This window comes from Theobroma cacao, chromosome 4 (genome assembly GCF_000208745.1).
Source record: "Theobroma cacao cultivar B97-61/B2 chromosome 4, Criollo_cocoa_genome_V2, whole genome shotgun sequence".
Classification (NCBI taxonomy): Eukaryota; Viridiplantae; Streptophyta; class Magnoliopsida; order Malvales; family Malvaceae; genus Theobroma; species Theobroma cacao.
The window spans coordinates 24,359,189-24,372,236 of record NC_030853.1 but is presented as its reverse complement, the minus strand read 5'-3'; the positions used below and the strand labels follow the sequence as shown (position 1 = coordinate 24,372,236).

Genomic DNA, 13,048 nt, shown 5'->3' with positions numbered 1-13,048 from the left:
TCAGGAGAAGCAGCAGGGGGATTTGTTTTTCCTTTAGAGAGAAATTTAGGCTGTGTCTATCTTAACATCATGGTCAGAGAAATCATTTTCTAGCTCTGATAGTCGGGAAAATTTATCTCAAGGCACTGTGTGCATGTTATATTTTTGCATAACTTCCCAAGAGTCTCTTGTTGCACCAACTTCATAGCCTGTCTGACATGCGTATGGAAGGTGAGAGTGGTGATAAACGAGTTCATCCCAATTTCAATCTACTCTTCCAATATCAATCTACTCCACATGTTGGAACTTTTTATAATCAGTCACAGGATTCAAAACCAAGGAAACAGAAGATATTTCTAGAAGCTATATCAAGCAAATTTTCTTGGGATGGAGTATAACACAACAAACAATGGATCCTGTGTCCTCATCTTGCATTTGACTTGTATTTGCGGTGCAGCCGTGTAGCAGAGAAGTTACCCTTACCAATGCGAGTTCTCATGGAATAGATCCAAGAAGATGCTCTTCATTTATAAGGCTGTGAACACCCTCATAACTCAACCCCTGAAATCACACATAATAATTTACCACAACACCAAAAAAGTAGAAGGATACAACTGTCAGCACAGGTCACAAAATTCCTAGCCTACATATATACATCAGACAGCCTACAATCTCCATAGTATAGAAAACTGCTTTATTCAGATGGACACTTCAAGTGCTACCGTCCATTTTCCACTGAAGTAGGGTTTCTGCATATATCATCTACATGCATGTATGATGTAAGTGAGATGCTCAACATTTGCAAAGCTTAGTCTTTAGTCTTTACTAAATACTTTTAAATGCAGACTGACCAATATTCTATACATCAACTATGCCTCCTAACGACATCAATGCTCTCTAACTATTACTCCACAATTAAAGCATATTCAAGATCCTTTCAAAGCCAAGTTCACTCAACTCATTTTCAGTTCTGATATTACTCAGAGGCAAAGATTGCACTTTTCATTTTGGATTGTTTTCATTTGGAAGCTTTTGGTTTGAGCACTTGACATAAATTCTGCCTCTCTTTGTGATTTTTCCTATTTGTTGATGAATTTTATTCAGCTGGAAAGAAATTTTCCCTTACTCTAAAAGTATAGAATTTCATCTATCCATACGGTTATAGTCATGAATCCATGCAGGACAGAGTCAGCTCACTCACAGATAGTATTCTGGCCAATGAAAGGTAGGGTTGAGCAGCCACTTTTGCAACACAAATTGCAAGTACACCATTGGACATTTCTTTCTCTTCCGAGTAAAACTTCCTGTAAACTTGAATGCCTGAAAGAGCAATATTTCATAAATTTGCGTGATGCCGAATATGATGAAGAATTCACTTTAAAAAGTTCAAAATTTCCTCATTAAAAGAATATAAATGTAAAGGAAAAAATTGTAGCATGTAATTACAATTATAAGGTATTGTCATTAATTCCAAGTAAAGTTTGAAACTCACATATGACGGGGCTCAGACTACAATGTATAGAACAACTGGTGTTAGGTTGTGTCCGCCATTTCCACAAAAACTGCTCTGTAAACTGTTAACAGTGCTCACTGGAGCTAAATTCAGAGAACAGAAATTTTAAACATTTAAATTCTTGTCCAAACGTGATACTTTCTGTTTTACTTGTTTCTTCATCTGCTTTCAACTTTTTCCTGCTTAATAAAATTAACTTCTCATAACTGGATTTATCATTATGAAATGATCTCATATCTGCTTAATACAATGATCTCAGATCATCTTCCCAAGATAATTTTGGTTTGTAATTTAAAGGTATCGAGATTATTTGATATGGTTTAAAATATCCAAACACACCTAGGCTAACTACTCTTTCAACTTTTAGATAACTAAGTACTAAGGGACCAACATATTCCTTTCTTCCTTTTATTGTTCTAGGAGTGAACAATATTTGTTAATTGTGCTTGTGGACCAAACTTATTTGTAGTTTTAACCCTTATGGAAAAAATCATAATTTATTTAACCCTTCATTACCTTCATCTATTGTTTCAACTCCTGGAAGGACCTTTGCAAGACTCTCTGCTTCCAACATCTCAAAGAATGAAGCATAACGGTGAACATCCTGCCAATCAAATGTATTAGAAGAAACTAACAGAATAAAAGATTAAAAAAAAAGAAGAAGCATGGATAACTTGAAAAACACCTGCTACCTGAACTTCAAGTACCAAGCATTTGTTGAAAAGGATCAAAGCCCCAGATGCAATTCTGAAGTCAACGCAATAAGCAGAAAATATAAAGAAAAGCTTATAAAATATACTCAACTATTCAATATAAATCCATTATAAGTTCAGTGGCAAGCATAACCAGAAAAAAATAAAAGCAATATCACCAGTACCTATCCTCCAATGTCTTTCTTTTTTTTTTTTTTTGAAGATAATGTCTTACTATTCTTGATGTAAATATCTATCTTCCCTATCCACTTTGAATAATACACCATATTTCTATTGAGGCTGATAAAAGGTGATTCTCAAATTAAAATTATAGCATCGGTTAATAGGATAATCTTTCTTTTGGTTTTTCAAGATAAGGCCGGTTGAGTTCCTTCTGAAAATGCTTAAGCCATTGACCCCCATCCCACCAAATGAAATAGAAAACATTATGCAATATTAATGATGACAACATTGATTAAAAAATTTATGTTTCCACCTCTTTTTCCTTTTTCTTTTGTCAGATTTCATAGGACTTGTTAGATAATGGTATCCGTGTAGTGAGTTTATTGTTACACAAGAAAAATCTAAACAAGGGCATACATTAAAATGAATCATAAAGGGCAAAAACTGCAAAGTAGGGAAAGAAATGAAGCAAACACAGATTCATATAAGCGCATTAAGGTGAGGCCTACCTATTATAGTCACCAACAGCGCACCTTCCTTCCATTGTTTTCAGGCCATCTACAAACAATACCAAATTAATAGGAAAAATGTCTTCACTTGAATAGTATACACTTGGAAAATGTCTAGAATGCAAGGTGTCACTTCTTCTAAAGGAGTAATAGAAAAGAGCAAATATTGAAACTGTAGCTGCACTTTAGCTCCAAAATGCAGGTCCCAAGTTCAAATGCCCCTGCCCCAACTTACCTATTAAAAAGGAGAAACAACTAATGTAAAGAAATAAAGAATGGAATAAATGCTGATATAAAAACCAAAGAAACGGAAGAGCATAATCATTAGCATAAATATTTGTGGAACAGAATAATACCCTTTAGTTGAGTGAAGAAAGGCTCCTGAACATGTAGTTCAAAATTGATGTTCTTCAAAATCTGATGAAATGCAATGATTAGCTATGCACATTAACTATGGATATAACTGGAAAAGGTAAAGCCATCATCATCAGATGTACAAACTTCAGCTAATTCAGATCCCTTTTTGTGAACTAAGTCAATCCACTCTTCTTTCTGCTTCAAGCCACTGCCTTCATAAGAAGATGCCAACTTGTTACACTTAGATGACGCTTGAAGTGAACCAAAAGTTATGATTTCATATAAGGCCGATGCTAACTGGATGTATAAAGGATTTTGAGAGACTCCTGGAGAATCTGCTCCATAAGTACAAAGAAATGAATCCCACCTCTAACCAAATGAAGTAGATACTGTAATTGAAAAAAATAAAGAAAAAAAAAACTGGACAGCAAATAGAATACAAATGGGGACTATCAATTACATATTTAGTTCCACAGAAAAAAAAAAAGAAGATTATTTGTTGGGTTTTTTTCATTTCTTACTGGCAATAGTGGAGATGGGGTCGGCTGAGTGGTGATCGAGGAGAGAAGAGCAGAATTCTTGTGAGAGCCCAATATCCCATTCTAGAGTTCCGTTCATCTGAGAGTGGAGAGTGAACTTCACAAGCTCTTCTACGCAGTTCCTCAGGTCAACTGGGTTTGTTCCCGGTGATGATGGCGGTTGCTCCATTCGGCTTCGCTCTCTTACTTCGTTTTCCTTCCTTCCTTACAGTTATCAACTGGGCTTGTGACTTACGAAAGGGCTGACACGTAACAACTTGTTCATTGTGACGCTGACAACTAAATTTTTCAACTTAACCCATAATAACTAAATCTTTAATAACAGCCATATTTTTCAATATAACATTAAAAAAATGTTTAAAATTTTTTATTATTTTATTATATTTAATTAAAATTTTATTTTAAATAAAATAAATTTTTATAATTAATAATTAATTAATTATTTTTATGTCACATGTCATAAATAATAATTTAATATAATAATATAATAATATGATATTTTTCATCTTTCACATTATATACGGATGTTATATGAATATAAAATAATAAGTAATAATTTTATTAATAATTTATTTTAAAAACATATTTAATAAAGATTTTAGTAGATATAATAAAAGAATTTAATTTTTTTATTTTTTAAATAATTTAAAAAATTTTAAATATTATGTCAAAAATAAAAAAAATAAATTCCATATTAGTTTCAAGTAGGTTCAAACTTTGTTGTTCAAGATTTATGCGTATTTCAAAATTAAATCATGTTTGAAATTGGTGATAGAATTAGAGGGAGATAAAAGAAGAAAACGATAAAAGAATGTTGTGAGATAGTTGGAGAGAGAAATTTTTTATTTAATTAATTATTAAATTTTTTTAATATTTAAATTTAAATTTTTAAAAAATTTTAATTTTACTTTACTAATGAAGTAACATTATTTAATAAAAATTATACACTATTAATATATCAAATATTATTAAATCTAAATTTAATGGTAAAATATTGAAGGGTAGCATGAAATAGAAGTTAATGCAACTGAGTGTCTTGAGTCTGAACTCGTCTATGCCAATCCTGTTGGATGATACTCCTGTATTACACTTGATATAGCATAGTAAGTCAAGACCTTTTAATTGAACTGGAGGATGATGAAAGGATGTGGAGGTGATAATTTGTTGTTTTCTTCTTTCTCTCCCCTAACCTAAGCTTGAAGACCAATTTAAAAGGACAAAACATTTGATTATTTAATGTTTTAAGTAGAAGCAAACATCACATAAACCAACCAACCGCTCCATCGTACAACAATTTATTTACACAGGTTCAATAAACCTTGCTCAAAAATAGCATTGAATTTGTCGAATTCATCTGGAGCAAGGGGTACGCCAAATTCAACGCCACTTTCCTCATCACTACTCTCAGCAATGGCAATCGATCCTTGAGAACCAAGGTGAACGACCTCACTCTTTGCTGGTCTTCCCCACCCAAAATCTGTCTCGTAAACTCGCAGTTTTGGCGATCCTGCAAGTGTTATGTAGTGTTCACATTTACGTAAGACTTCCTTTCCACTTGATATCCAAGTCGCTGCCCCTCTCAATGGTTCTTTCTCGAACTCCAGAATTTCTCTTCCAATAGCCTTTGCAGCCACAACCATCCCATTTTCTCCAATTAGCTCACTTCTTTTTGCTGTTGCAACACACGGTTCTAGACAGTTTCCAAAATAATTTGTGGGCAATCTTAGGCGGTACCTACAATCAGCTAGAAAAGTAAAGACGCAAATCGCATCATCATTTCTTAAACGTTGATCAGGAGTTTTATTACTTTGTTTCAGTTTGACCAAACAAACCCACATGAAAGCAGTGGTTACCACAAACGTTGACAATCTGGGCGGCTCCTTCTCGGTCTCTTCCACATACTTTCTTGCAATCCATGTTTTCAACATCTCAACATGGGATTTGTTGATTACAGGCGTGATTCGAACATTGTCTGTTGGAGTCATTCTTTCCAAAGTCTCCCAATCATATAATTCTTTGAGAAAAATGGTCCAAATTCCTCGAGGATCTTGGATCAAATCCCTGCTATAGTTAGGTGGGGAAATAATATTGCGAACAGAAGTTGAGTCCCCTAGTGACCTACAAATAGATGCCCAGGACTTGGTGAAATGACCAAAGGCCCTCCCATCAGCTGCAACATGACAGAAGGTGATACCTATGGAAATACCGGCATTAGGAAAGACAGTGACTTGGATGGCCATAAGCGGCTGCTGCTTGCAAATATTGTCGCCATCGGAGGACATACTTGGCGGTGGCAAGTTGGGAACGAGATCTTCTAAATCCTGAGCATGTCTTGGACGATTGCCTGTGATCAGATGCTTGAAGTCTGCTGTGGATTCAATGACAACAAACGGGAGAGAATCACCATCGGCATAGTAAATATAAGGCCTTTGAGGAAGTGGAGGCAACTTGAGATTGCCTGCAAAAGGGAAGAAATGTTGCAGAGTGAGTGAGAGAGATGTTTTGAGATTGGGGAGAGCGTTATGCAGGAAATGGGAGGTCGGGTAGGGGAATTTGTAGAAGAAAAGGCGTTGTATATGACAGCAAGAAATCCATAGGGTGTCCAAGAAAGTGAGAGGAAGAGAGGTCGTGGGAACTGAGCCCGGCGGTGGAGAGACATGGCTAGCTTCAAGGAACTTGATGAAGCAATGTTGAGCCATACTGTGGAGAGGTAGCCAGATCAGAAAACTTCTGCTCACGCAAGCTTTATATAAAACTAGAGGTGCAGTAAATAGTAATGCAGACGATCAGTTCGTCACGCTTGCCTAGAATCAGGTGCATGGCTTTGAATTCACGAGATGAAGCACCGCAATCCTTTTGCGAATCAATTTTCGGTATAAAGCAATGATTATGTGTCTCATTCGGATCTCGGAAGCAGGAGTAGTTTCGGCCGCCTACCAAGTTCTACGTTATCTAAACTTAGTCCCGCACTTTCTCGCGGTTTCCATGTCATATAATTGCATTAAACATAGATAAAGTAAGGCATGGATGCTACATTCAATTAGCAGCTTCAGATAGAGCCAACGGCCCACGTGAAAAGGGTATTCTGTGTGATGCAATACTTGGACCGACAACAAACAAGACAATTTATTTCCTCACCAACCGCTCATATGTAACGTGCTTTTGGTACTTTTCTATGCGTCATTTTATATTGCTTGCGGTCTAGTTCGCTTCATCTCTAGTTTTAGACCAACGAGTTACTACTAATCCTTTACATAATAATAGTTGGGAGCCTTTGTTTTATGTTGTTAGCTAGTTTGCACAAGCTATAGTCACGTCTAGAATAGTAAACTACTTGTCTCCTTTAATCTCTATAGGTGTCTTCATCATGTTCCTATCAACTATTCTACCAAATTCTCCTCAAAGAAAAAAAAAAATACCTAACTTGATCAATGAAAGAGATTGGTTGCACCAATTAAAATCACACTTATACATGTTAAAATCTCTTTTAACTGTATAAGCATGAACTTCATTATAAGCTTCTCAATGGAAAAGGATTTTTTTAATTTCTTTTTTTACAATGAGAAGATTATGAGAAATAACCTTTTTTGATAAAGATATTTTAAAAATAATTATCAAAATAAATTTAATTATTTTTAGTCATATTTTGTTATGATTTGAGAAAAATACCTTTGAAACTATTTCAAATAAATTAAACCATTAATCATAATTTTTCTCTATTTGTACTTCTGATTTCTCTCTCTCAACATCTCATTTTCTTAAATTTTATCGATTTCTCTCTTCGACATTCATCTCTTCTGATTTCTCTCTCCCGTATTTTTAGATTCTTTCAAGACACCAAGCAATGGTTTTGATGTGTTTGGGTAGGTGACTATTTGGAGAATTTGATTTTTAGGTATTTTGGATAAAACTAAAACGGTAAAAATGATCTTAGATATTTGAAATAGCTCTTAATTGAATTAATTCGGAACTTAGACACCAATAAACTCAAAATTTTAAAATTTATAAACCTAGATTTAAAAAAAAAAATTATTTTTAGTCGAAATAGGTGTTTTAGATAAGAAAATTTATGTTTTGATTTATGAAAACATATTAGAAACACTTTAATCGGTATCAAATTATAAAAAAAAACAAAAAAAAAATGAAGAAAGTTGAGAGGATTAGAAGTTTTTGTTCGTATGTAACAACAACATTTTAAGCATTAAAGTGTAACAAATTATTTTTGAATATGACGTGTAACAACAATATTTTTTCAATATGGTGTGTAACAACAATATTTTTTTATCAATATGACGTGTAATAACTTTTTTTTATCATGGCGTGTAACATGTTTTTATACATGACATGTAATAACAATATTTTTTTCAACATGGCGTGTAACAATAGTATTTTTTTTCAATATGACGTGTAACAATCTAACTATGGTGTGTAACATGTTTTTGTACATAACAATGACATGTCACATATTTTTGTATATGACATGTAACAACCTAACCATAACAATACAACACGTTTTTTTACATAACTTGTAACAATAATATTTTTTTTTCAATATGATGTGTAATAATCTAATCATAACGCGTCACATGCTTTTGTATATGACGTGTAATAACCTAATAATGATATATCACATATTTTTATACATAACGTGTAACATCGTAGCATGTAATTTTATTAAAAATAATTTTATCTAATTAAATTAAAAATAATTAAAATTATAAAAAAAATATTTTTAAAAATAACCCTTTTACGATTGCAGAAAGATAAAGGAGATGGATGGCCTTTACCACAGACACAAAACCTCGGCCCATGGCTCAATATTGGTCAAACCCATTAGTGGTTTCATGAAATTCAATGTCTGTGCCAAGGTTCTTTCCTGATGATAAAGGGGTTATGAAACGAGTATTCTCCGAACTCCGTAGAGCGGAGGACTCTAGCTTCGTCGTCGAACACATGACAATTAAGGCAGGATTCTCCTTGCTTTCGTCTTAGCTATCATCACACTCGTTTATTATGGAAAATGCCATCCTTTAAGCAAATAACAGTGACCAAGTTGTTTAGAGGATGAAGAATATCTCCAATAACTTATTGACTATTATATGGACTTGCAAAATCCAGATTTACACGAACAAATTACTTCTCTGCCTGTGGGGTTATTGGCACATAAGCTTTCCCCTCCCGCTGCTGTTCCCTGCTTCTGTGCTATGTTATCTTGCCTGCATACAGGGGAAAGGCGTGACACCTTTGAAAATTCTTACAGTTACTATTCTTTTGTAATTCTTGTGAATGAATGGGTCTGTATAAGGTCAACGATGACTCGTCTTGATTCCCCCATATACTTCAAAGGGAGTCTGTTTAGGGGCTGTTTTTTTGTGGTCTTTGTGGTTCTGCTGGGCTGTTTTTTGTGGTTTTTGTGGTTCTGCTTCTGATGTCTTCCCCTTCAGGGGTCCTGGCTTTGGACTGTGGTGGTTGATGGATATGGGGTGCTATGGATGACAAACGGATTCTTTTTGTGTGATTCTCCCCCCTTTTTCCTTTTGATCAATACATCTGCTATTCAAAAAAAAAAAAAAGACTTCGCTGCCTATTTATAGTCTGTAAAGCAAATGAATGTGTCTCAAGTTCTGCTATAGTGAGATTTAATCAACTCATGTAAAGTCTTGCCACAACCAGATAGGCCTATTGCTGCTTAGAAAGGGCTTGGCTGCTCTGTTTTCTGTTGTGGAAGCCAAACGCGGTTTAAGTGATTGGTTGTTGTAAGCCTTTTCGCCTTGTTCTTTGGTCGTCTCTGCTTGCCATAAGCTGATCACAGGGAGCTGTTTGCCTATTTTATTTCAGGCTATACAATTCTTACGGAGATGGTGATAATATCACCTCCAGGCTCCAGTATAAATAAAATTGCCATTGCTCTTCAAACAAAATTAACGATCTACTAATAAATGATTAATTAAAGGTTGTTTTAGCAAGTAAATAATAGCAACCACTAAAGTGTTCCTATTTGAAAGTTCATTATTGAAATGAAACAAATGTACAATATGCTCCCCCAAGGCTTCAATTTGTAAAAGATCAATGGCAGCATTTCAGCGTAATCAAATATATCCCTATAGGTATGGTGATACACTATGATGCTAATGCTATGAGTTTTATCACAATATATAGGTACCATTTCAGGGTAAAGGATCGAGCACAAGTTCAAAACGGAACCTCGACAGCTTAAAATAAAGCTTCAGCAGCAGCTGGAGCTCACATCAATGGTGGCAGGAAATCACAAACAGAAGCAGCTGCAACAGCAGGCACTCTAAGCAAAGCACAACAGCAACAATTCAAGACATATCAGCAGCCACTTCAATAATTAGCTCAGCTCACATATCAGCGGCAAAAGCATCAACGAAGTAAGCAGAAATTCTGAAATGAAGATCAAATCTATCACACTTGATCTCAGCAGCAAACACTTTATTCCAGCAACAGGAACATCAACAAGAGAATCTGAATTGAAGACAATACGATTCAGATTTGATTTCATCAACAATTCTTGATATGCAAATCGAATCTCAATATCTGTTATGATCATTTGTATCACCTGTAATAAAGTTTAGATTTTGTTATACTTGTATATAAAGATGTACATAGTTTGTTATATTCAGCTCCAACAATTAGTTAATCGTAATTTAACAGTTTATTGCAACTTTAATAAGCCTTGCTCAAAAACAGCATTGAAGCTATCCAATTCATCTTGAGCAAGTGCTAAGCCAAACTCAACACCACCTTCCTCTTCTCTACTCTCAGCCATAGAAATGGATCCAAAAGAACCAATGTGAGCCACTTCAGTTTTTCTTGGCCTTCCCCACCCAAAATCTGTCTCATACACACGCAATTTTGGTGATGCAGCAATGCAAACATGGCGTCCAAATTTGAATATTTCCTCTGCCCTCGATAACCATTTCTCTGCCTCTCTCAATGCTCCTTTCTCCAATTCCATGACTTCTCTCCCAATAGCCTTTGCAGCCACGAGAATTCCTTTCCCTCCAAGCAGCTCACTCTTCTTAGCTGCTGCAAAACGTGGCTCGAGGCAGTTCCCAAAGTATGTTGCAGGCAATTTCAGGCGGTCTCTGCAATCTGCCAGAAAAATGAAATGGCAAAGCATGTTATAACTATCGGTTGATGAAAGATCATGAGTTCCACTTTCTCGTAATTGGACCAAGCAAACCCACATGTAAGCACATGTTACCACAAAAGTTGACGTCCTTAATGTCTCCGATCCATTTTCTTCCATGCACTTCCTTGTGACCCAATTTTTCAATAACTCAACCTGGGATCGTTTGATGACAAAAGTGACCCGAAACTTGTCATAGGGAATGCTGTCCAAATCCTCCCAATTCCACTTGTCCTTCATGAAAATGGACGCTAGCCCCAGAGGATCTTTGATCAAATCCTTGTTGTAATCGGGTAGGGACTTGTTCAGACAAGTCATGAGATCGCCTTGAGATCTATGAGCGGATGCCCATGATTTCATAAAATGAGTAAACGCCTTACCATCTGCTGCAACATGGTTAAACGTGGCACCTACGCAAATGCCTGCCTTCGGAAATAGAGTGACCTGAATGGCCATGAGAGGCTTCTGCATGCACGCAGTACTAGTCGTGCTATGTGAGTACGTACTTGCCGGTTTCAGTTTGGGGAGAAGAGCTTGAAATTCTTGAACATGTCGTGCATGGTCGCCTTTGAGATGGCTGAAATCTGCCGTGGATTCTTTGGCGATAAACTGAACAGAATCACCCTCTTTGTACAGAATATAAGGCTTTTGAGGAGGTGGAGGGAACACAAGATTGCCTGCAAGGGGGAAGAAATGCTGCAGAGTGAGTGAGAGAGATCTTTTGAGATTGGGAAGAGTGCTTTGCGTGAAATAAAAGGTAGGGTATGGGAAATCATAGAATAAAAGGCGTTGCATGGGAGAAGAACCAAGCCAGTGTATATCAAAGAAGGTAAGAGGAAGAGAAGTTGTGGGAACTGAGCCTGGTGGAGGAAATACATGGGTATCTTCAAGAACTTTGAGAGTGTCTGGTAGGACAGCCATTTGAAGGTTGGAAAGATTTGGCTATGCTAATTTGTTTACAATCTTAAAAGGACTGAAACAAGGAATTATAGTGCTATTGATTTCTAATAGAGCTCAATATTAAAAGTATAGGAAGCAGTATTTGAAAATCAGCACGTTTCTTTGACTTTTCTCCTCAATGAGGAGCTTCTATTATCATCCACATTAGAAGTTTGATCTTTGTGTTAGGTTAAGAGTTGACAAATGTTATTGTTTTTGTCTGTTATTTATTAATTTATATGTTCTCTAGAAAGTTATAATGTTATAGAATTATACCCCAAAGGATTGTCAAAGATGGAGATAGGTCTCCCTCTATATTTGATCAAATTCAAACTTTGGATACTTTTATTCCCACCAACTCTATACATTTTACAAATAGTGCAACTTGTCCATATATATATATATGATCTCCTTTTATCCTATGTAATTCATTGACTATTTTCTTTTCTAGAATCTGGTTTTTTTGTCAAATTATTTATTATATTATATATAGAAAAATGACATAACTCACTTAATAAAATAAAAGTACATAAAGTACCACATCAAATATATATAAAATAATGACAAGAAAGTCCACATTTTGTTGAGGATGTTAGGTGAAGACCTGGTGCTGAAATTTAATTATTTTAAATTTGAACATATGCTCTCTTCCATACAAGTTATTGGACCCTCTCACATCACATACATTACACGATTTATTTTAATTATTAAAATAGGAGAGGAATACCAGAGAATGATTCGAAATTTATTACGAATGAGAGAAAGGCATCACGTCAACAAACAATACTACTAATCGTTATATAATTATCAAATTTTATTCATTCCATCGGATTTAATGTCAGTTTTATGAATTCTCTTTATCTGTGCTGCACTTGATGGAATATATATTATTATACCCTTTTTAATACAAAGAAAAACATGAGACATGTGATGTTAAAATAAGATTATAACATCTTAACAAGTGTATTTTATAAGCATCCATTAGTCAAAATATTGTTTTATATTTCCCAATAAATTGTTAACATACGATTACATCATTGATGGGTCACTAAGATATAGGATTAAGCTGACCTATGAAAAAAATAAAATTATATTCCAAAGTTTTGAATGAAAGCGAACATTTGTCAAAATGCTTACATATGATATATATTATAGTTTTTACTTTTTGTTTCTTATAAATGGCT

At 34.9% G+C, this 13,048-nt stretch overlaps 3 protein-coding genes across 5 annotated transcripts; all 3 read right to left on the bottom strand.

Annotated features, from left to right (window-relative positions):
• On the bottom strand, positions 232 to 4,032 carry LOC18602432. Of its 3 annotated transcripts, none has more exons than XR_001927579.1 (9): positions 3,755 to 4,032; positions 3,378 to 3,568; positions 3,233 to 3,293; positions 2,877 to 2,925; positions 2,185 to 2,239; positions 2,009 to 2,096; positions 1,472 to 1,575; positions 1,181 to 1,299; positions 232 to 540 (listed from the first exon to the last, which is right to left on the bottom strand). XR_001927579.1 is itself a non-coding variant. In XM_018119716.1 (8 exons), the coding sequence occupies exons 1-8, from the start codon at positions 3,939 to 3,941 to the stop codon at positions 475 to 477; spliced, it is 816 nt and encodes a 271-aa protein (XP_017975205.1). In that variant the 5' UTR covers positions 3,942 to 4,028; the 3' UTR covers positions 232 to 474. The 3 variants fall into 3 exon arrangements, 1 of the variants encoding a protein (XP_017975205.1); XR_001927580.1 differs by having other exon boundaries at positions 1,472 to 1,553; XM_018119716.1 differs by lacking the exon at positions 1,472 to 1,575 and having other exon boundaries at positions 3,755 to 4,028.
• LOC18602431 (coumaroyl-CoA:anthocyanidin 3-O-glucoside-6''-O-coumaroyltransferase 1) lies at positions 4,994 to 6,615 on the bottom strand. Its single transcript, XM_007033805.2, has one exon. It carries the CDS (start codon positions 6,469 to 6,471, stop codon positions 5,068 to 5,070), a length of 1,404 nt encoding a protein of 467 aa, XP_007033867.2. The 5' UTR covers positions 6,472 to 6,615; the 3' UTR covers positions 4,994 to 5,067.
• Positions 10,264 to 11,874, bottom strand: LOC18602429 (coumaroyl-CoA:anthocyanidin 3-O-glucoside-6''-O-coumaroyltransferase 1). The gene has a single exon (XM_007033803.2). It carries the CDS (start codon positions 11,844 to 11,846, stop codon positions 10,449 to 10,451), a length of 1,398 nt encoding a protein of 465 aa, XP_007033865.2. The 5' UTR covers positions 11,847 to 11,874; the 3' UTR covers positions 10,264 to 10,448.

What these genes read in the sequence shown, in the direction of transcription:
- LOC18602432 (XM_018119716.1), bottom strand. Translation starts at nt 3,941, where the DNA reads ATGGAGCAACCGCCATCATCACCGGGAACAAACCCAGTTGACCTGAGG. An exon ending in AGTTGAAACAATAGATGAAG is followed by an intron (nt 1,300 to 2,008) that starts GTAATGAAGGGT and finishes TTGCTCTTTCAG; the next exon opens with GCATTCAAGTTTACAGGAAG. An exon ending in CATTGGCCAGAATACTATCT is followed by an intron (nt 541 to 1,180) that starts GTGAGTGAGCTG and finishes GTGTGATTTCAG; the next exon opens with GGGTTGAGTTATGAGGGTGT.
- LOC18602431 (XM_007033805.2), bottom strand. Translation starts at nt 6,471, where the DNA reads ATGGCTCAACATTGCTTCATCAAGTTCCTTGAAGCTAGCCATGTCTCT.
- LOC18602429 (XM_007033803.2), bottom strand. Translation starts at nt 11,846, where the DNA reads ATGGCTGTCCTACCAGACACTCTCAAAGTTCTTGAAGATACCCATGTA.